General features: G+C 37.2%; 1 protein-coding gene across 3 annotated transcripts in view; it reads right to left on the reverse strand.

The window, feature by feature from the left end:
* GABRG3 (gamma-aminobutyric acid type A receptor subunit gamma3) overlaps positions 1 to 24,160 on the reverse strand; it is a 290,448-nt gene that overhangs the window by 266,142 nt on the left and 146 nt on the right. For all 3 annotated transcript variants that reach the window (XM_058824566.1, XM_058824561.1, XM_058824560.1), the window contains exons 2-3: positions 20,880 to 21,028; positions 7,732 to 7,799 (exon numbers count right to left, since the gene is read on the reverse strand). In XM_058824566.1, coding sequence (XP_058680549.1) covers positions 7,732 to 7,799; positions 20,880 to 21,028 — 217 coding nt within the window. The remainder of the gene's footprint in view (positions 1 to 7,731; positions 7,800 to 20,879; positions 21,029 to 24,160) is intronic.

Raw genomic sequence — 24,160 nt, forward strand, 5'->3', positions numbered from 1 at the left:
CTTTGGGGTTTTGCTCATTGCAATAATGGTGCGGAAAATGCTGATCATTGTTCTGATATTCAAATGATGCAGATGAATAGTATTCATTCTTTACCAAACAAAAAAACCTTACAGAAAACTGAAGATGATTCTGTGGCCCACCAATGGTTTACAGGGAGTCATCCTGTATTCAGATATTCCCTCCTAACTACCAAGCACATTTATAATGCTGCTAGAATTGCTCCATGGATGCTGTGACATGTAGGTCTACATCCCCAGAAAGTTATACCATGAAGTCATATGAAAACTTGTCATTAGTACATCTCTAGTATTTACAGAACAAATCAGCAACATCCATTTGCTTCCTGAATAAATCCATAACTGAAAGCACTAAGGAAGACCAAACTCTCAAAACCATAGTTTAAATTACATCAATATCATTCAGGAATCCAATAAACAGGTCAACACAAAAGTAATTACTCTTTTATGGAGCAATCATGGAAAACTCAAAATCTAAAATAAAGTTGATAAACACCTGACCACTCAAAAATAAAACTGATTTAGGCTAAGAGATTGCCAATTTACCCTAAAGTAATTCAATATCCTTTACAGCAATTTAGCCATAGTTTGTCTAAACTAACTTTCTCAAGTGTTGGCTATAAAGAATGTGAAGCCATGTATTGCTGAACAGACAAGAAGGGCAACTACTGCTTTCTAAAGGAACTTTAACACTGAGTACACTACTTCTAAAGCCTAAGGCCTGCAGAAAAAAAATATTGAAGTGGGAGAAATCAAGCTTTAAAAACTGCAACTAAAGTTTTAAAGTTTGAAAAACTTTCCAGCTGGAAAGGAATTTCTTAGCACTTTTTGTGTGATGGCTAATACATTACCTCAAAGAGGAGGTACCAGTTACATATTGTCTCCCTGTTTATCTATGGCAAAAACATTCAGCCTGGCTGCTCTTCAATTTTTTTTTTAATACCCACTACTGAGCAGATGAGACATTTAATTTTACTATCTTACTGAAATTAAATTGCTCATTTGTCATACACCTTTTGACACAACTCTAAGGCTAAGTTCACCCATATTGGACAATCTGCTTGAATTCTGATAAGACAGAGCAGCAGACCTAAGATCAGTCCATTACCAAAGACTTATGACAGAATCTATCACTCTTCCAAGAAATAAACTGGATTTCCTGCCAGTGCAGTAAATTATAGCAGTATGCATTTTACTGCTGCACATCACAGCACGCAAGCTACATTGCAGAAAAATTAACATTATTCTAATTCATCCCATTGCACCTTGAACAAGAGCAGCCTAAGGCCCTTCTTTATACAATTCTGTATCTCCCAGGCCCTGTTTTAGTTACACAAAGTCGAGCTCTAAAGAAGACCAAATGTAGAGGCTGCCGAGGTGATATGTGAAATAATCAATCCATGTTCATTTCCCCAGGCCCAGCTTCCTCTTTTCCAGTCAGTTTCACTTTTGAGATTATACAAGCCTCTCACAAGGCCAGTGGTGGAACAGAAGCCACAGACAGATGCAAATTTCATTTTATTACTACTACCTCCCAGAAATATTTTCATACTGAGGCACTGACTACCAGAGCTTAAGGCAACAAGAACAAGCTTGTACAAGAGGTGATTTTGTTTTATCAGAAAAAAGTCCATTCATCTTAAAAGTTTTCTATAATGCAAACATCTTTTTATTATGAGAGATCCAAACTTAATGACAGTATATAAATATGCTCTAGAAACAAGAACAGTAATCTGATCACAATCTAGAAGAATGTTTAAGTGTATGATTAGTATATCAGTCCTTGTAAACAGACTCACTCAGACTAAAATTTAGTTCAGTACATGAGTGTTCTCTTAGGTCACAGAGCAACAAAGGAGCGGTAAGATTTTCAGGGGAAAATACAAATAGCCCAAGGCATTCCATTATTACAGTGATTCTCTGAACTCATCAACTGGAAAACTCACTCCTCAAAAATAACTGAAACCATCTCCCTACAAAATTGCTTTATAAATAGATTAGGTGAGATAGTGAGATAGAGTTAGAAAAACACACTTCAAGTTAACAACGAACTGGGCATCTGCCTTGTGCTCAAACAGTGACTTGCACTATCTTTGAGAAGATACCTGTAAAGGAAATACTTGGGGGTATTTCACAGGGGGCTGAAAACGGGATAAAATCTGGCTATAAAGTAGCTCTGCCATATGATGGAAAGATTCAGCAGGCTATGTTTCTATAATTGCAGCTGTTCTAACAATCATTTTAACAAACAGACATAAAGACAAATAGATATATCAAACAAATGGACATAAAGACTGAAAATATGCAAGAATTTCAAGCCTAATCATAAGCTTTGAGTAGTACTTTAGACAAGTCTCCAGATATTTAAGATTTTTTTTTTCTTTAAGATTTTTTTTATTCTTTAAGATACCTATAGTGTCCAGTGGAGAAGCAAAACGAGCATGTGGGGACTTTGAAATTGAAGTTCAAAGAAGTCCACCAATACATTAAAGGATAAAAGAGAGTAAAAACTGCTTTTATTTTAGAACACTTAACTGAACAAATGGAAAATACAGCACCCATAATGCAGCACCCATATATGGCATAGTCTAGAGAGTGGACACGATACAATGAAGTGATGAAGTACATAAAAGAAACACTCTGAATTGCCATTTAAGAATACTTGAGAATAAAGAGATGACCAGCAGGTAACCAATTACTATTTTTATGGACAGGTAAGTACAGTTTATAAAGTTGCTTCTCCCACTCTCTTCAACATTCTTTCTGTACAGCTGTGTTAAAATGAGACTCCAGTTGCAAAAACCACGCAGGCGTAAAATTCTTCCTTCACTAGCAATTTGTGCTGCAATCTCAGATTCTTGTAGCTACTCAGTTAACCCTGTATGTGTGAATGCATAAATACACAGACTTTGATGCCACTGAAGTTTAATAGCCTATTTAATCACAGAGTGTTTACCTTTCAGTTTCACGAAATTACTTCTAGGGGATTTTCCCCCCCACTATTTATGTCTGGTCCCCAATTTGATTATTGGTCTCTTTCCCTTTTCTGTTCTTTTATAGACAAGCCAGTATTGCTTATCCGTAGAAAACCAGGCTACAGTAAGCCACGTTAAGTCTATGGTTTACAAAGCAATCTATAAACCTGTACAGCTATTGACAAGAACCAGAGGGTTGATGAAAAATGGATTATGGGTTTTAATGCAAAATCATATGCCTCCTGGACACCATTTTCAATGGAATATACTAAAGAAAAAAGAATTTAAAAGTCAGATTTCTAAAAACTGAGTGATATGAAATTCACACATCTGGTTTACAATATAAAGCATGAGGAAAAAAAAACTGTAAATGAATTCTAAAATTAAAAATTAATTAAGAGAACTCATTTAGAAGACCCTTAATATTTTCTAATTTGGTAGAGCAGTCATTATAATTACAGATAAAACAAATATTTTCAGTAAGAAAAGATTGAATTAAAATCTTGCATCCTACAACCTAATGTCTCTAATGACATTGCACCTTGAAAAGGAAAATTGAAGATTTCTTTAACTTACTTTATTAGATGATGAAAACCAAGACAAAGAGATATAATGTGCACTCAAGAACATATAATTTGGCTCATAGAATGCATTTGTCATTTACTTTTGAATAAACCAGATTTTATATTCTTTAAATGAGTCTAAGTCCTATTATGTTCTTGATAAAGGACAGGCAAGGTATTTATATATGAGATGGCTTTCATTTATTAAAAAGACAGCCTAAAATTTTTGAATGGGCATTCATGTATCTCGGAATTTTAAATTCAAAATACTTATACTATCAATAGTATCTACCATTTCATACCATCATGTCATAACTCAAAACGCTGAAATTACTTCTTTAAAGCTATTGCCACTCACAATCACTTCCTAGTATCACTAAGTTCATTATTCAGTCTGTTCTTCCTTGTCTGTTATTACACAATACCTGTTTCTTTATATCAGGTTTTTTAAACCATGACCCAAAGAAATCTTCCATGTCACAGACAAAGGAAGAGTCACTCCTGTCTATTAAGAGAACAAGTTTCTATTGTCTTCATAAAGATATTATAATGGTGAGTCTCTAATAGAAGACCAACCACATTACTGTTTTACTCTTTCTGGAAATCTTGAGGTTTAAAATAGACATATTGAAAGTACCCAGAAAATGAGACACTGATAAGACTTTTAGGGGAAGTGGCAGAAACTCTCTGCAGGAAGTCTGGAATGCAGGGTTAGCCGAATATCCCTGTGGATTTTGGTGTCTTTGCCACAGAACATGACCTCTCCTTTGACTTGAAGCCCTTTTGATGACGTCCCTAACATTTCTTCCCCTTGTGGCAGTTACAGCCTCACTCTAAAAAGCTTCATTCTCCCTTGTATTCACATGCAGTTCATCTGAGATTAACTTTGCTACAAGTAGGTATCTGATAGCAACTGTCTTTTTCCTGACTGTTAAAGAATCCATTAGATATTAACATTCATGCTCAAGTCTAAGCATAATTGCAACAGTTAGTGACACCTGAAAAGCTTTGCTCTACAAAATCGGCTTGAATGTTCAGCTGAACACCCATTGAAAAAATATCTTAAAGAAAATTATTTCCTGGATTTCACCTACTAGATGAAAATCACTGATGAAAACTGATCAGAAAATATACATGCAGAGTTTGATTTCTAGAGAAGCTCCACATGATTTTCCCTCAGAAGTGCTGCTGACTAAGAAAAAAGTAATTGAGCTAAGGTCTAAGTCTGGAAGTACACAGCAGGAAAGTCCGCCTTGTACGTGTTGATGATCTCACCCTTGAAATAGAAGAGATGGAAATCAAAGTAATCATCACTCTTTTTGATAAATCTTACCGAGTTGCCTGGACAGAACAGCTCAACTTTTAATAATAATTTAAGGGAAGAAAGTTAAAATTTCTTGTCCTGGTGAGAAAAAGAGCATAGCTGGTCTCTACCAAGAATCTCCTTTTTTTTTCTCCTGAAATGAGATTTTCATGCACATTCCTCTCCCTTTGAAATTTCATTTATATGACAGATACCAGACTGAAGATTATCTGTTCTTCCTTTCTTCCTCTTCCTCTGACACAGGTAATTTCTAGCTTCTATTTCTGTTCAACTCTTTGTGTACCCATGCTTCAGCGGTTCACAGTCTACATGAAAAACTGCTTACTTAAAAGTAAATAAATAATTATTTTTAATTCCAAAAAGTGTTCAATTTTTTTCTTCCAAATAATGGCTACTGAGCACTGTAGCCAAACAGTTGAAATAACACAAATTGGGGGAGAAGAAGCTTTTCAATCAGTTCTGCCATTTCAGAGACAAGCCATCATACAGCACAGTGGCTTGCAATTTTGTGAGGACTTGCCATCTTCACTGTAAATTTGAGACTGCAAGATCATTACTGCTATCTTATGTATGTTTGGACAAACTCCAAAGTAACAGAGCAGAAATGGAGCTTTTGGACAAAATTTTGCAACATTTGAGTACCTAATGTTAATTTCCTATATTGGTAATTAGGTTTGAGAACAGAAAAGAAATTCAAAAATTCTAAGGTAGTTTCAGTGGGATGTACTGTCCACAAGCACACCTGAAATAATGTCCATTTCTATTCAAAAGTTTAAATATAACTTTATGCAATCTTGAGTCTTTAAACCTCAGATACCTAAATTTTGTATTTGTATTTCATTATTTTACTTATCATTCTGCCCTTACACATTACACATATTTTTTCTTCAGCTGTAAGCAAGAAATATCTCAATGTCATACACTCATTAACCATCCCAACAAGACCATTTGCTATAAAAGAGATACAATATGCGTTTTTAAAACAGATATTTTAGTGCATTTATCTATTTTGGGTATCTTGAACTCAAAAGGTATGTTGAACTAAAAGTTAATACATAAGTAAGTCTGTGCTGCAATAATCTTCCAAAACCCACTGATTTCTTATATTACTAATTTTTTCCTCCTACCTGAAGTACTTTTGATGAAATGCTTTCTTATTATTCCACAAACACTTCCAGCACCCCAAAATTCTACTTACAAACTAATTCAGAGAGGCAAAGAGCAAAAACACATTATCCCCATTGCTTTGGAACAGAGTGCCCATTCCTAGAGTAAATGCAAGCCAGAGGACCCTCCAATAAATTGTTCTCCAGTGAATCATTATGGTATGCTGTCACCCTTCAGCCAAGAATGGCCCAAGAACAGATGAGAGACCCAACTGCAAGGGCAGAAAAAGAAGCTTTATTACAAAAGATTAATGATTATTGGTTTATATAGACCGATACGATACACTCCCACTTGATTGGCTAGTTAATAAAAAACATCTTTCTCACACACCATCCTTGAGAAGAACAGGAAAACAAAGTGGAAAACACCACCTGCAGATTGTTTATACTAGCAAGTTATCACATTCCTACAACTCCCTAAAATTCCCAGAAGACATTGTAAGAATGTTTTGCTGTTTCTCTCCCCCTGACCAGACTGGTATCCACAGCAGGCCATCAGGGAAGGACAAGATAATTAGCTATTTATTAGTTCAAGAATGGAGCAGCTACTCCCATTGCTTGACATTCAGTACTTCACATGAAATATCAATCAACACATTTCACAGTTGGTGAATATGACACCAAGATGTCCACAGTCCATAATTTGTTTCTGTGTTTACTTGTCAGATTTTCAACTACAAGGGTGCATAGGAGTCTTTGACCACCTTTTATTTGATATGCTGCAATGATTTGCCTACTTTCATATTTATAGGCAAAACCAAAGAATAAGGCTGAACAGACACCTTTTAAATTCAGGAGCTTTTCTTCCAAAAATACAAAAGATACAAGCAATGCATTCATTACATTCTCATAGGAACACTGTACACGGCAGCCTTTGAATGCCATTGTGAAAAGAGACATTGCTTTGAAGAGGTTATTTTAAAATCTCAAAGTACTGTAAGATATTAACAGGCCCTCCATTTCCAAGTTGTATTTAAAAAAAATCAAACTAATTTAAGAAGGGGCATAATATGATGAATCCAAACTCAAAAGCTGCACAAGCAGCCACAACTACCCATAACCCAATATCTACATAAACATTCAGCTTGCTTTCTAAATCTGATTATGTTGCTGCAGCACTGAGGAAAGACCTAGAGTTCAGACTGTAACAAGGGACCAACCATAGGTTTATTATTGCCACACAATCACATTCTCAGTTTCTCCTGCCTTTACACATACAGTACATCTATGAATAACTTCTTCAAAGTTATACTCTTACATTCAATACTGTTGGTAACTCAGTGAAAGAAAAGCAACCACTGAAAAGATGATGAATTCCAAATAAATATGCTGTTATTATATGATGACTTTCATTAACTCCACATTATTAAACTGTATATTTGATTGCATCTTGAAACAACATCTCAAGAGCTTTCTTGAAAATGACTTCACTTCAAACTTTTTTTTTCCTAAGATGGCTATTTTATCACTGAAAATCTACCAGCATTTTTCAATAGACAACACAGAGCATAATATTGCTTATTTGTTCTCTTGATGAGACATAAAAACCAGAATTACAGCTGAAAACAGGAGTAAATCAGAATCAAAACAACTTATCACTGTGGTATTTAGTGTCTTTTTCAAAAGTTAGTATTGATGCCAAGATCAGCAATCCAGATAAAAATCTTTGTAAGTAAGTCACTTACCATATTTATTGATGATACAGGACCAATGCTGTTAACGTAAATGTCAACATCAATAACTGTTGGTTTTACTGTGGAGAAAAAAAAATTAGTATTATTTTGCAGACAACATAAATAATCACTTTAAATACTTTTGCCCCCAATAACCACAAGTTCTTTTTATCAGGTATAACTACTGAGAAATATGGATAATGTATTTTTAAGAAAAACATGGTTCTATTCCTCCTACCCAACAAAAATAATTGCCAGAAATTAAAACCTGTACCACTTCATCATCATGATTCCAATTTTTCAGCAGCAATTTGTTGAAGAAACTTTCAGTGCTAGGTCTGGTAGCTCAAAGTAAAGCTCAAACCTAAGATGCCTGACATGAAAGTAGAAATAATGTAGTGTATTACTTTTTACCTTTGCCTCAACATTCACGTCCTTTAGCCTGTTTGTTCCAGATCAAAAAAATCCTTCCAGATTACTGCATCTCATTAGCCCTGAAATCATCCTAACTTCGAGTAAAATCTGTATGAAATCTGATTAGCTAAACCTAAGCAACTTCTCTTTCAATTCAGATTCATTCCCTTCAGACCACATTGCCTTTGCACTCTTTCATTCATAGGGTTTTGAATTTGATTTGGTTTAGCCAATGCACATTTCCTATCAGATCTTCCATGTTTTCAGACAAGGACTTTATAAGCCAAGACAAGCTCTGTATTCCTTTCTTTTGCTGAGGCCACTAGGATTTCTCTTTCTTTCAGCATCTTTGGTGTCAGTGTAGCTGCTGGACATTACTTAGCTCTTACTGGTGACATAATCTAACTCTAAAATGATGCCACTCTTACACCAAAAGACACATTAGGTTTTTTTAGTTATACTGCTATTATTCTAGCCCCACTGGCTGGAAGAATACATTAAGCTCTAAATTGAAATCTGAATTAGTGGTTTACTTTCTCCAGAGTTAGCTGACTCAAAACTAAGTCTAAAGAATAAATGCTATTTTAACCTGCATAGTGAGAATTGATGCAAACTTGCCCCTAGTAAGCCAGAAGCTTCTGTTGGACATCTTTCTTTCCCACAGAAGCACCTTCTCCTCTACACTGTTTTCAAAAATCTCCAGAGAATATTCAAACCACTGAAGTTTGGAAACTATGTTGAACTTTGTCTTTTGTCGCTTACCCCCAGGCCTCCTACAATGAGGAAATGCAGGCGTATCAGCCACGCAAAACTCAGGAAGCTTTCCTCTGGGAAGCTACTGAGCAGAGAAGTGAGGACAGGAAAACACCAAGGTTCTGACAGAAGCTTATCTCTGGTAACAATCAGTCTATTGGTCTAAAGCCATCTGATATATAGACAGGGATCTTCACATGTAAAGATGAATATTTTTTGCCTGCATCATCCAAATTTCAGACTATCAAAGAGGTGCCAAGTAGTTTTAAAGTACTTGAAAATTTAGATGGTTATGAAAAAAAGAACTTGCATGCTGGCCTGTCCTGTAAGACTTTGTATGTACATATCATTAGGAAGGCTATATCCCCTGTTGCAAAACCAGACATTAAAGTGGGTACAAACAGTGATGAAAGATGATAACCATTCTCTCTAATTCATTTTTACAATTACAATTAAGTAACACATACTTTTTGACTGTGTATGGTCAGAACATCCAGGATTATTTAAGGTCATGGTTTTGAAGTGTCTGAAGTACCAGCTGATGAACTCAGATCTCCCCTTCAGCAAAAGAAAATGTGAATTCAGCTGAACAAGCTCAGCTGATTAAAGCAATTCTAATTGTACCCAGCTAATAACTAAATAGGAGTCTAGCAGCTTCTGGTAATGAGTTGCCTCAAAATGCAGTAATAAATGTCATTACACAGGAATTGGTAATAGCAAGAAACTACAGCTAGCTCTTCCACCAGAACAGCATTCATGGAATAAAGAGCTCTAAGCCTAAGAGGGTTTATGCACGTGTCTACCTGGAAGCTCAAGGCTAAGGAGTTCTGGTGAACATTAATGGCAGTAGACTTAAGGATGCAAATTGGCATACAACTGAATCTTGGCAGGATCAGGAACAAAATTCAGGACCAGAACACAGTGCTAGAAATCTGTGTTTTTTAATCTGTTTAATCACTGCAGTTAAGTATATAAATAGAATATGAGGTGATAATTTTTCCTGGATGTTCCGGACAAAATTCTCTTACACTGCAAAAGAAAAATATTAAGCACTGTGTATTAATGCTAAAGAGAATTTGATCTTACAGTAAAGGTCTAACCTTGAAACAGAACACTTAACAAGGGTCACGTTTTTATCAGACATTTCCAGTGAAATTCAAATTGAAAATAAACAATAAAAAAATACAGGTAAGCTATTATAACTGTTCAATTTTTTTTTAATTGAAAGTTTATTTGAATTGGTTTTTTAAATTTTTCTTGACAGAGGTAAAAAATACAATTGTAATTTGATTGTATGATAAATGTTTGTTCAGGTCTTAAAAGAAAAGACAGAAGAACACAGTTCTTGTTGCCTGTGGTCTTTCATGGATATAAACACATACAAACAAATAAAGGATTATCAGGTATAAATTTCAGATTCATCATGATAAGTTTTTAATTCAAATACCAACCAAAATGTAGCAAGGTTTTAAGATTATTTCCTCCAAAATGTATTATGAAAAAGGAAATAACTTAGTCTTAATGTTATCATGTCTTATTAGAAAGAACTTACCCTACAGTGCTCTTAAAAATAGAACTGAGTTTCATGGAAATATGAAATAGCTACACTATCAAGAAGGCTGGACCAGATGATCACTGTGCTCCCTTCCAACCACTCTGTGATTCTGCAATTTCAATGCCTGCTCAGTTTTTCTGTGTATTGCATTCATTTGTGACTGCTCAGTTCATGAAGGAATTCAAGCCACACATGAAATTGCTGAGCTGCAGATGGAGTTTTTTTTCTTGCACTAGAAGAGTGCTCACAGTGTTGTTGACAGAACAATTAAAGTGTTAATACCTCACTAAGTGCTGACAATAAGATTAAATATGGATACTCAGCTACAGGACTGTTTTGTTATTGGCCTAAACCCAAGATAGTCCTGAAGAGCTGTCAGAAACTTAGAAAAAATACTGGCAGAACCATGTGTATACAACACGCAAGAGAGCAATTAAAGGTTGTCAACAAATGTTCCAGCCTTCTCAAAGTTCTCTGAAATGCTATTTAATATATGGCAGTAACTTTCCCTAAAAGACAGTGTAAGCACATCTGAGTAACTGCAGTGTCACACTGCTACTCAGGGCTACCTAAGGTAACCTAGCTGCTTAGCACAGTCATTTAATCTTCAAGCATGCTGGTTTTAATTGAGATGGGGATTTATCAAACCAATCAAAATGTTTTTAAACAAAACTAAGGTCATCTGATCCAAATGCCCTGGCTTTGAGACAGACAGTGTTTATATTCCAATCAGCTTTGTAACTATCACATTGCAGACACTACCAACAAGTAGTGCCTACAAACTTTAAAAACATCTGACAGTTCAAAACATATCTAGGACAACCATAGGATTCTTCTAGTCCTGCATTGTGGATTTAAACTGGTGAAAAAAACCAGAACCTGAGCTTGAATCTCATTAAAATCCATGAAGACATTACTGTTGGACACATATGAGTTGATCATGTGTATAAAAAAACTCAACAGATAAATCAAGAGAATTTTAAAAGACTCTTGAGTAAATCAAAAGAGGGAATGTTATACAATGTCATGTAGAGGGGAAAAGCTGCAAAAAGTTCCTGTTATTTTATTATGCCTATTTACTACTCTGAATTATCCTGTCCTTTTAAAAAAGAGATCTTTTGATAGATCTCCACTATTCAGAACTGATACTTATTTCATGAATGAAACTACTTTTCTTCCTACAGAAAGCTTCCTCCACATTTGAAGTCTGTCCAAATAGCACTAATGTTCCTGCATAAATCATAAATATTTAGAAATATTTTTAAAATTTTAATATTGAGAAATATTTTTACAAGCCAAATTAAATGGAGTATGTCTTACTGAGTTGTCATAAATTTTAAAATAAAATTATTTTTTGTTGAGAGTTAACCTTTCTTACATTGTTCAACCAAAACCCAGGTTTATTCTGGTTTTACACAACACATCAGTGATAAAAAATGTAGACCAATACACATTTACAGAAGCAAAGCAACAAGAACCAGATTTTTAGAAGGCACATAACTACATAAAAATCACAGTATGATCTCTGTTCAAGAACTACAGGGCCACTTGAGTTCTGCCCAAATTTCACAAGACTTCTGAATAAAAAGACTAACAAGATTGGCTCTGCAGTAATGAGATATTTTTTTATATTGCTCTATAATGATATTTTACATTCCCTCATTACCACATAAATTGCTATTTTTAAATTAGGACAAAGCTGTAATAAATCATTACACAGTTATTGGTAACTGTAATAGTAGTGATTATAGTGTTAATTTTTACTTTGCATTGGTGATGATGACTATTCCAATTTGCCTACACTACCTTATAGGAAGCATCTATTTGTCTAGCTATTCCTATGAAACAAACTGCTTTGCCAACAAATCACTTCTCAAGACCAAATACTGTTGGCTAACATCTCCATTTTACAACAAATCACCACATTTGAAGAAAAAACTGGTAATAGGAAGTGTTAAGCCACCATCTCTCAAGGTATCTAAAAGATGAGTGGATGTGGCACTTAAGGACATGGTCTAGCTATGGATTTGGCAGTGTTAGGTTAAGGGTTGGACTCAAATAACAATCTTTTCCAACCTAAATTATTCAGTGATTCTCTTCTACAATGCTACGAGTCTATCAGTGAGGAAAATTAAAAACCCTCATTCTTCCTGCATGGAAGAGAATGGGCTTGAAAACAGCTGTCAAAGTCCTCGACTTGCTACAGACACAGAAACTGACAGAAATGACACCCATGTGTTTTAGGTTCAAACTACCAAAACAGAACTGCAAATGAAAATCAAAAGAAGAAAAAAGTTTGGGTTAAAGCAATACCAGGATGAGAACACAGTCCTCTGAAAACAGTATTTTTTTACAGGCTAGGTTTGGTTGTCATTTTGTCCAGGAGTGTGAATGACAGTGTGCACATGAACGGACTCCCTCAATTAACTACAAATCACTTTTATTCTTCATTTCCCACCATAACTATCAATCAACCTTCAGCACTTTCATCCTTCATTTACCATTCTCTAATGCACAAGCTGTAATTTTTCAAGTATTATGTTGTGGAATGAAAACTGTAGATCTTAATGTTTAGGCTTGTTTTTCAATCAATCCCTAGAGTTTTAATTTTTGTTTTACTTATATTCATCAGAGAGGAGAATTCTGGTGTGATATAATAAGACTGAGCAATAACAGAATTTGTTCCTGCAAAGTCTAGCAAGGTAGCAACCAGGGTCTGGATGAACAATAGCAGCCATGAGAAAACTATACAGATGTAAAAATGAGCAACAATATTTAAAATAGTATGTGCAGAACATAACATGTACCTGTTTAAAGACAACAGAACAATTAGTTTGTGCCACTAACACTGAACATTCTTGCATTTTACTAATACTTTCTAAGAAACCTTGTTAATGACAGCATAGTCTGAGCAATCAGAGAGGGAAGGGATAAGGAGAAAAGAATTTTCACATGTAAAAACTTTCCCTGACTCTTACCTAACTTTCAACCCATGGCATCCAGAAAGTTTGCATGCTATACTCCCATGATCCCCTCAGATTAAAAAACCTGATAGTGAAGCTATAGAAAAGAAGAGAGAATAAGAACTAGCATCTTCTACATTGAGTTTTGTGTGTGACAGTTAAGACTAAGAGTCAGGCAAACATTAACTGTCAACCAAACCTTCCTACCTACAATGCTATTCAAGAAAAAAGTTCCATCTGTGTATGCGTCAACCCATTTCAGCAAATAGTCTCTGTCAGGAAATAAAACACTAAATAGAAATTATCTGTGTAAATTAATTATTCACATTCACAAAGATAAGGCTGTATTTTAAGGGAGCTTGCTGTTTAGTAATTGGGTAAAACACAAAAGCAGTACTTTTTTCAAGCTCAGAGATTACACACAAGACATAAGCATTTCAAAGATACAAGTGGCTTTATCACTTAAAGAAACGATACAAGAAACGAGATAAAGGAGCATTTTATATAGGCAAAAAACTGCATTAGCAGGGATAAATTATTGGCAGTAAATTATTAGGTAAATTCAGAAAAACAGTGTTTGAATACTAAAATATTTCGATATAGTGAAGTACAATAAGCTTAAAGTGTTACTTTCCAGCATTTCATTTAAATCAGGTGATCTAAAAAAAAAAAAAAAAAAATTAAACTGGGGTTCTTTGGAGAGTTTTAAGCGGAAACATTGACTTCTAGGGCTTCAGGCTCAAAGCACTGGACTAAAATTTCTCTTCTTACACTTTCAGTATGGCACATTAAAATTTTACCTGAGAAAAGGATGAATAAAAAGTAGGATGTTTCCCCTGAGGGTTGAAAAGCTGCAAACCAAAGCAGGTCAGAAAGCCAAGGTAAAATTTTCCCGTACTCAGTCCACGGTTAAGCAACCAGAAAAGCAGAATTCAGGCATGAAGAAAGCTCACTGTCAAGATCCAGTCCTAATCAGAGTTGCTCCCATGCAGGATTTTCAAAGAGCCTATGTTTAATGCACTGGACCAGCATCAAAATAAGACTATTTGTTTATGCAATCTTTCAAAAGTCAAACATGTATCACAAAAACCTGAAATGGGTATTTTGGAGTGTTTTATAGAGTAGTTTACCCCTAATTTGCTAACCTTGCAATTAATATTCTAGAAATGTTCATGGCCAACACTGCAAAAGAAGGCATCAGTTCCTGAAAATGGCAGAGAATTAGAACTCCTGCAGAATCAAAAGAAATCCCTTCTATCATCCCACTTAGAACAGAGATTGCTCTCATCTTCATTGAACAGCAATCCTTTCCTCAGGAACATTCTTCTTCCTGAGGATTTCTAGTTAGACAGCGAAATCAGAACAAAAGTCTCTGAAAGGAAGACAATCCACTTCTACCGCACCAAAAAAGAACAAAAAGAGAAGTATCAATAAGAACAATCAATGCATTTCTGATTTTTTGTTATGATTTTTTTTCATTGAGCTCTCACTATATTCAGCCCTGTTTCCTACTAGTTCTTAGCCACAGTACTCTGTGTCCTCAACATGAGGTTATTCAAGTTTATTCTTTCATATAAATCTAAATTAGACTAAACTCTACAGTCTTCTGCAGTGCCCAGTATTACAGAAGTTGGATCCAGGACTATGGCTTTCCCCTCCTGAGTGCTGCCATAATACAAACAGAATTTACCCCATCTCTCCTTCCCATGTGCTCTACGTTTACATACAAGTTGGCTTTCCAGGTACAACTCTCTCTGATCAATTCTGAAGCAATGAATGCCTCTCTCACTATTTCATGTTATAAGATGCCTGACACTGTCTTGTAGGCTAGCACCAAAAAGGACTTACAGCAGAAAGCAGTAATTTGACCTTGCATGACACTTCACAGCTTTCTCTGCACTATGATCTGGAAAATACTTTGATCTGTCAGGCAATATGCAGCCCTCTGTCACCACGTATGGGGAAACCTAGCTGGAGCTAATTTAAAGAGCATCAGGTGTGGCAATCAGCAGCTAGCAAAAATAACCTGACAGCCTCTGTGGTAATCGCCTGTGGTGCACTTCAGGGTTCATTTCTGTGTGACATGGTAGGAAAGCAGGTCAGACAGGAGAAAGATTGTGATACTGCTTCAGAACTCAAGATTTTCAATAAGATTGTGGCTGGAAAATGACTTGTTCTTTAAAAACCAACAGAGTTGTTTCCTCTCAACCAACAGATTTTCTCCTCGCACACACTGAGAAACTGGTTATATTAGTTGCGAAGAAAACTTCTAGCTGCTTTAAAAGAGGACTGCTGTTAATGCTCCCAAACAGCACAGTAAAGTACATCAGACAGAGCTTAGTCTTCTGAGTTTGCTGATTCAAATGAGCCCATCTATTTGTACCAGCTCTGCTTGTACAAACCTAGTCAGGGTAGTGAGAGCTGCACAGCAGTATCTGAGACTGCTCTCATCTTCAGAAATATGGCTAATGGTTGTAAAGATACTGGAGAAGTAAAGAAAACCAGCATGACTCTCAAGACAGCTAGAACTGGCAGAGTCATATTCACTTCATATTCCAAAGTGAATTTATTTGGGCTTATAAATAAAAAATAAATACAGATGACTGCCAGAGCTGCAAGGATGAAATGATTTTGGAGGGAGGGGGGAGGGAAGGAAGGAAGGAAGGAAGGAAGGAAGGAAGGAAGGAAGGAAGGAAGGAAGGAAGGAAGGAAGGAAGGAAGGAAGGAAGGAAGGAAGGAAGGAAGGAAGGAAGGAAGGAAGGAAGGAAGGAAGGAAGGAAGGAAGGAAGGAAGGAAGGAAGGAAGGAAGGAAGGAAGGAAGGAAGGAAGGAAGGAAGGAAGGAAGGAAGGAAGGAAGGAAGGAAGGAAGGAAGGAAGGAAGGAAGGAAGGAAGGAAGGAAGGAAGGAAGGAAGGAAGGAAGGAAGGAAGGAAGGAAGGAAGGAAGGAAGGAAGGAAGGTTTGTTTAAAAGCAAAGCAAAATTCAAAATTGGTGTTTGTTGAAAATGTCTCAGAACACAGATTGGTGAAGCCTTTTTCAACATATGCAATTCAGAGGCTTCCCTAATGTAAGGATACATCTGAGAAAGAGAAGATGTAAACATGAAATACAAACTGCCTTACTACTCTGCTGTTCAAAGCCTAATCTAGGGTGAGACTTTTTCCTTCCCAATACTAATGGCACATTTCAGAAACCTCCCATATACTAACTTTTTGACTGGTAACTTTCACAATTAAAGAAAAAGCTTACATATAAGTTTCCACGCATAAGCTCACTCAGGAAATGTGACTGGAAAACGTTCCACTTAGTTAAAAATTTTCTGTTTAAGGTAAATTATATTACATATAAAGTTAACCTTGAAACCATTCAGGGTTCTGAAGACAGCTGTTCTTTTCCCTAACTTTGTTGTGGTCTAAGCTGTCCATGAAGGAAGGTGAGAGGGGAAGATTTCATTAAAGTAAAATGACTTTGAAGGAAACTGTGTTTTGCTTCATTGTTGGGTTTCTTTTGTTTGTTTTTGTTTGTTTGTGTGGTGGAGTTTTTATTGTAATTTAAATTTTAGACCTGTCAATCAAAGAAAAAAAAATATCAATTACAAAAATCTGGTTTATTTCTAGAATCTAAATTAAACTGAAATATTTTCAGCTCTAATTATCATCATTCCGTTCTGTGCCCTGTTGGTTTGCCTAGTATTTCTGTTTCATTTTATTAATAAAAAGAAAGTAAAATTTCAGGGCCAGAACCTGGTCTTACTAAATTTCAGGATTTGTATCAATGTGACATGGGAGAAAAAAGCACACTTGCAGGGTAGCAAGTCTTACTGCACCTGCACGTAGAAAATGACGCATGTCCATTAAAGAGGTCTTTTCTTCAAAGCACTTTGAAACAAAACACAGAATACCTGCCTATGGAAGAGATGTTAAGACCTTCACAGTTTGGAATTGGTTTAGTTTTTTTTCTAGGATTGGTGCCTTTCATACCATGCAAAAGACCTGAGTATCTCAGATCTATAATTGTAGCTGGTAAAAAAACAGGTGAATAAATGCTTTACATCATAAAACATTTTTCTTTTTGATCTAATCAGTACACTGTTATTAGCTCTTCAGTATAAAGTGCTTTCTTTCTTTTTTTTTTTTCCCAGTTCAAAAAGGCATATTTTTTTTGCGGTATAATAGAAACTTTCCAGATACCACCAGTAAAATAAAAACCCTAAAAAGCCATGATATTCATGGAGACAAGAAATCTGCCAAATGTGTGGCCACAGGGGATGCAGTCAGGCATTCCCCTGCTGGTAGAACACTGCTTTGTTTCCAAAGATCAAAGGAAATCTTCTTTGAGTGAGACAGGTCCTGTAAAGGTATCACTTTCCTAACAGCCTTCACAGGTTAGCTGTTTTGCCTAATATTTAGTTTGTTCAATCCACTCATTAAAAATCCTGGCTTGGAACCTTGCAGGTAATGCCTGAAGTTCTGAGTGTAGATCGTGCCTATGATCTGAGCAACAGCAACTTATGTAGAAGCTGAGGCCAAGTACAGGCCAGGATGAGGGGAAAAAGGAAAAAAATTTCCTAGTCTTGCATGCAAGCAGAGACCTACACACTCTTTACAGTGGTTTAGATGTGCTTGGGTGACAGGAGGAAAGAGGGTAGCCAGGTGTTCACAGTGCCCTCACTGATGGCTGTACTGCTGGCCTAGAGGAGATGAGATTGCTGACAATGCCAGTGCCGACAGTACAGCAAAAGGGAACTCAGAATATGCTTGTACCAGGTAGGACTCTATTTTGAGCTAGGCAAAATATCAATTGCCCTGAAAAGAATGAAAACCACAGAGAAGTCACTGCCTGTGCCAGCATGCACTTTGATATATTTTATTCACCACAGTCTTCTGCTCTCCTCCTTTTTTGGCTGCAGAAGTGTCTTCCCAAGTGATCTGAAACTGGCAATCCTAACCTTAGAAAGTGCAAAGTATTTCCTGGGCCTTTCTGACTGCATTCAGAACAAAGATCATTTCCTCAGGATGACAGCTAAAGCTACACACTGTTAGAAATAGTGGATTTGCAATAAATGATTGAAAAACTGAGTGAAGAGCAGCGTGACATGAAATGGTGAGTGTCCCTGTCCTATGGGTCACACAACTTACTTCCCAGCAGTACCATGCTAATGTGAAGGCCCTAGTGAGTAGGGACTGTATATGAGTCCTGGATTTAACCCTCAGTATTGGCTGAACTGCTGCTTCAATCTGAGAATCCCTTCTCGCCTCTTCTACTGGTTCACTCCATGCTTCCTCTAATTTCCAAAACATGTATTTTCTTATTGTATGGTCTATGTTATCTGGCACACTACCTTTTCTTCCTGGTGCTCTAGCTGGTATGTACTATGCTTTAAAGTATTTGCATTAATACTGAGACCTTCAGGGCAGCAAGACAATTCTGTCGCCAGGACACGTCAACCACCTTGTTAGGAGAATAACCAGCTCCCAGATGGAAAGGAAGATGTGCTTGAGTGTGAGGCACCAGCCAGCAATTCAGGCAAGTTATCTGTAATGCCTGATTCTCTAGCATTCCCCTTGTGTTCTCCTTGCCAAATGCGACAGCTCCACAACTTCAAAAGGGCAATGTTATTTATCTGCATCAAAGGTAGGAGAGGTGCAAAGAGGGACCAGGGGAGGAAGCACAGATGAACTGACTTCTGTGGCATTTGAACAACACTCAGCACAGGTTCTGAAATAGCCAGATTATTATCAAAGACAAAAAACGGCCTAGGACCAAGATGCTTGATAGAAACAGATGTAGTTGAGAACTATAAAATCTGTTTGATATATGAACAGCTGTGTAATTTGACTCCTTTCTCTAAAATGAAATGTTGTGGAGACACAAAAGGAATTATTTTGGTAACAATGACTTCCCAGCGCTGTAAGATATGTCTGACCTCTACTAATTTTATGGCAACTGATATGGGGACTTTGAGTGATTACTTTGCCCCACATAAGCATAATGTAATTCGCTCTGCCTTAAGTCAGTGATCTGAGGACACAGTGTACAAAATAAATAAAAAAATTTGTCTGAGACTGTCTTCCAGATGTTGATATGGGTGGGAAAGTGTGTTAAAGCATTTCTCCATCAGATATTAAAGATAGCTAAATCCAGCATGACAAACGAAGTAGAGAGAGATAAATGTCACTCTGGGATAAAAACAGACACATCTATAAAATATTATCTTTGTAAATACTATGGAAAATCAAAGTCATAGCTATAAAAAAGAACTAAACAGACCCTCTTTTTAATACCACAGGATAGTCTTTGTTTTTCTGCAACTCTTGCATTATTGTGTAGCTATGAAACACTCATAATTGTAATGATGAATACGTATAGATGGCTCTTACTTCCCTCTAAACCAATCCAAAGGGATCACCTAGAAAACATATGAATACATGTGCCATTAACAAACAATAATTTCACTTATAATCAGTGGTAGGAATGCTCCTCTAATCCCTGCAAATATCTAGGGAAAGCAAAATATATAAAATATATATTATATTATGTGATTATTTTGAGTATTCCTCAGTCTCAGTTTGTCCTGAAACACATGCAAGGTACAGTAAATATAAATGACAAATTCTCTCTGATTGCTGTCATACAAACTTGCTATGAACAAACTGAGCAGCAGTTGTGCTACAGCCAATATGCTGTAGGGGTGCAAACTGAGAAAAAAAGGCATAACTCCAATAGGTGGAGCACTAAAAACAAAACAAAATAAAACAAACAAAAAAAACCAAACAACAAAACACCACAAAAACCAAACAAACAAAAAAACCCAAACTAAATACTGCAATTGGTTTGAAACCTCATTATACAAGTTAAAACAATGTAATAGCCCAAGATGCTAATATGCAGGTACCTACAGGCTCTTACTTAAATTTTATATTTGTATGTAGTAGTGCTGACCATGATATACTCTGACTCTGTAAGATTTCTTTTGGAGATGTCTGCTGGTTTGTGGAAGATCATCTCTGGAGTTGCCCTATACACAGGCAAATCCCAGTGCCTTATTCTCTGCATTAAGGAGCACAACTTTCAGGATCATATTTTGAAGAGAACAGGTGCACATTCTTCTCTTGATGTGTCCTACTTTCTGCTTTAATATGCTGAGGTTTATGCTTCTCAGAGTGTGAGATTTTCAGCATGGACTGGATGACAAAAGAGGTGTGCTCCTCTGCCAAAGACCTGCTGAATACTTAAGGACTAGCCCTTCCATATCCTTACACAAACTCTGTACAAATCAACAAAATTTTAGGACCCCAAGCTACCACCAGATTTCCTTGTGAAAATTAGCATTTTTAAAGTACTTGGAAATCAACTTAAACCAAAAAAATTTAATCTACACTTCCCCAGATATTTGTGCACACTTCCAGATTATAGTAACATATCTACTCTGCTCCAGAGAAGCTCATCCTCACTTGTGCAGAAAGAAGTACTTACTTCCAATATCTGGCCGCAGCTTTTTGTCATACTCTCTCAACAGCTTGTTTAGAATGAGAGTCACATCTGTATCTTGTGTTTTTGGAGCTAAAACCCAGTTTTGGTTAGTTGTTCCATCTTCATATTCATCATCTTCAACCTTTCTAGAACTGCAAAACAAATGAAACAAACAGGTATTATTTTACATTACTAAAATAGGATGCAACAGGATGCAGCAGGATGCAACAGGTGCAACAGGATTCTCCCATTAACAATTGCTGAGTATCTGTGGATGGGTCATGATTGACAATTGTTTAGAAATTGTTTTCTGGAAACGTACTCAAAAAGTTATACTCTAGAAGATAATACAGCTATCAGAGTAGTATTTTATATCCTGTATTTTAATGAACCTATTCTGACTAGTTTACAATATACTTTTACAAAGAGCGAACATCTGCAGTATTACTTTATTAATATATCAAGACAACTGATTCATCTCTTGCACAAAGCCTAATAAGAGTATTAAAAATTCAGATCTGTTAATGCTTCCTGATCATTTTATCCTATTAATAAATTATTATATTCTCAGTGCATGAATTTCAGAGTTTAATGTATTACAAGGCTAAGAATTAAGAGCTCATTCCTTGAATTTGAGATGGATTATCACAAGCACACAAACACATTGAATAAATTAATCTGAATTTCCCTACAGCTTTAGTAACTTTTTTTAAAAACAGTACTACGCCAAGAGTTGCAACTTTATTCATTTATAGATGGATTATGTTTATTTTAAGGCTATATTAATGCAAATGTCCTGAAACTACAGTTTGGCCAGAAATCACAATAAGAGCTATTTTCACACAAGACTAATTTCATTTGTGCAGCTTTTTGTGCACGGACTTTAAAATGTTGATTTGAAGATGATATCTTCATCAGATGTATCTTTTGGTATCTTAGAAACCAAATCTGTTTGATGCCTCTCACTGGAGAAAATCTATGACAGACTGAGATGAAGTTATTAGGAGAAAAGATAACCTCAGTGGTGGAGCCTATGTAAGGAATCATGTGTTATTTCAACCTGCAATTACCCAGGGGATATGATGTCATTTTGCAACTTTTTTACATAAATGTCAATAATTATGTGAGGTGCAAAGCAGTGGAGAACGAGAGGAACAAGCCTTGTTTATTCATGGGATGTGCTACACACATCTGTGCAACTTTCTTTCTCTCCTTCTCCTTTTCTCCATAATGACACCAGTGATTTTAAAATACCTCAGATGTCCAGAAGACTTGATAAATACTCTATGTGAACATAAAAAACCTGATACAAATGTAAAAATTTAATCACAGAGCATCATCGACCCTCACATTGCTCGAAGACCACAATTTGAGAACAAAATGAAACTTTAAACTGAAACTGCTTTACAGCCAATATGCTCCTAAAGATTAACCACGAATCACTTAACATGACCTCACAATTTGCAATTGCTGTAGGCACAATTTCTATATAAAAATAATTTTTAAACCTAGACCCTGGAGATTTTCTGAAGAGAGCTCATATAACTAAGCTGTAAAAGTAGAGAAAACTTAGGACAAAATTTTGAATAGACAACCACTACTTTTCTGTTATTGGGCTGTATTTTTTAAAAACTGGACTTTGTTTTCCTTTTTCTAATTCACCCAATGAGCATTGAAAAAATCAAGAGTATTTTGGGAGAATTTTTTTTTCCATCAGATTCATGATAAGCCCTGTGTCTTAATACTGCTGTTACAGAACCATTCTCAAAGGAGGTATCATCTCCAAACATACATGGTTGATATTTCCGAGCTGAAGCTCTGCAGTGGTGCTGAATTGCTGATAGCAAAGAAGGACAAATCATTTGTCTTCTTCTGCTGCAGCCACCACAACTTTACCACAGGTATTCAGACTGCATCTGGAAATGAGAAGTGAGTTCAAGCAGTATCATGATTCCTATTTCAGGGAGATGCTGCTTTAAAACAAGTCACTAACAAGAGTCTAACAAAGCACTGTCAGATGTTTTAGTCCCCTCACTCTAGCAGCTTCTTTCCTAGAAAGTACCTCCAAACCATTTAAATCCCTACCTATCTTCTAGATTAAGATTGGTGGTGGAAGAGGTTTCACAGTGGATCAGACTAATACACTAGACACATATTTTTCAAGCTTTTTTGCTTTCTCCCTTAAGAAGTTATTACTTCCCTTCCATTGCTTGTCTCTACATAGTTAAGGCAATAGTGCTCCTTCAAGGCACTTGAGGTTGCATTTTCCTTTTGTAACCCTACAGGTGACTGGCAATTCCTCTCATATTCCTGTGATCCAGAGAAATAACTACAGGGTGATGACAAGCCAGTCTCAGACTAGGAAGGAAGAAAGGCTACATGCCTTTCCCCAACTCTTCGTCAGTTCTGATTCTGTAAGGAGACAGAGAAGAGACTGTGCATAAACTGCAGGGGAGGAAGTCTAGAAAACTCTGAGAGGCTGTCAGGGAAGGGTTTCTTTCCTGCAATAGGTGTGTCCCACTCTCGCTGTGGAGGCTGGCACGAAGCATCCTCTAGTTCCTGCGGGGATTTAGGAGATAGGCACCATTCAGGTGTGGGGCAGGCTGCCAAGGCGGACGAGGGAAGGCCTTTGAGCATGCCTGTAGCCTGGTTTGTGCTGGTTCCTTCAGGGGGAGCGGAGCTGACCCCTCTGACTGGGTATTCCGTGAGGGTGTACACAGCCCCGGACAACCAAAAAGACCGAAATCCAAAAGGTCAGGGCTGACGCTGCCGACTCTGCCCCTCTGGCCTCTAGGAGAGGATACCGGACCCCCTTCCCGGCCCTGAGGCGGGGACCAGGGGATCACGCACCCCGCGGCTCGTCCCTCACGCCGACCCCGCCCGCGGATCCCCCAGGGGTGGCGTGCAGGGAAGCCGGGGCCGCGGGGGGAGCCCGGGCAGCTCCAGCCGCTGTCCCACCGGGTGCCGGCAGCCGCCCGAGGGGGAAACTTTCTGCCGGGCCGGCTTAGGACAGGGCCCCCGCGGGCGACCTCCGGCTTCACGCGGGGCCGGGAAGGGACAGCGGCGGTGCCACCGCCCCGGGCGCACCCGGAGCCGGGCGAGTCCCGGGATGGGAGCCGGGTAAGCCGTGTTTGGGAACAGAGCCCCGGCACGGCGCGGAAGAAGGTGGGGAGAGCCCACTGTTCTTCCTGGGTGCCGAATATTGTGCAAACTCCGGCAAATGGGACTTCAGCCCTCCAGCCCCGGTGCAGAGAGGAGAGGGGCTGGAGGGGAGGCGAGGGGAG

Source organism: Ammospiza caudacuta, chromosome 2 (genome assembly GCF_027887145.1).
Source record: "Ammospiza caudacuta isolate bAmmCau1 chromosome 2, bAmmCau1.pri, whole genome shotgun sequence".
NCBI classification, from domain to species: Eukaryota; Metazoa; Chordata; class Aves; order Passeriformes; family Passerellidae; genus Ammospiza; species Ammospiza caudacuta.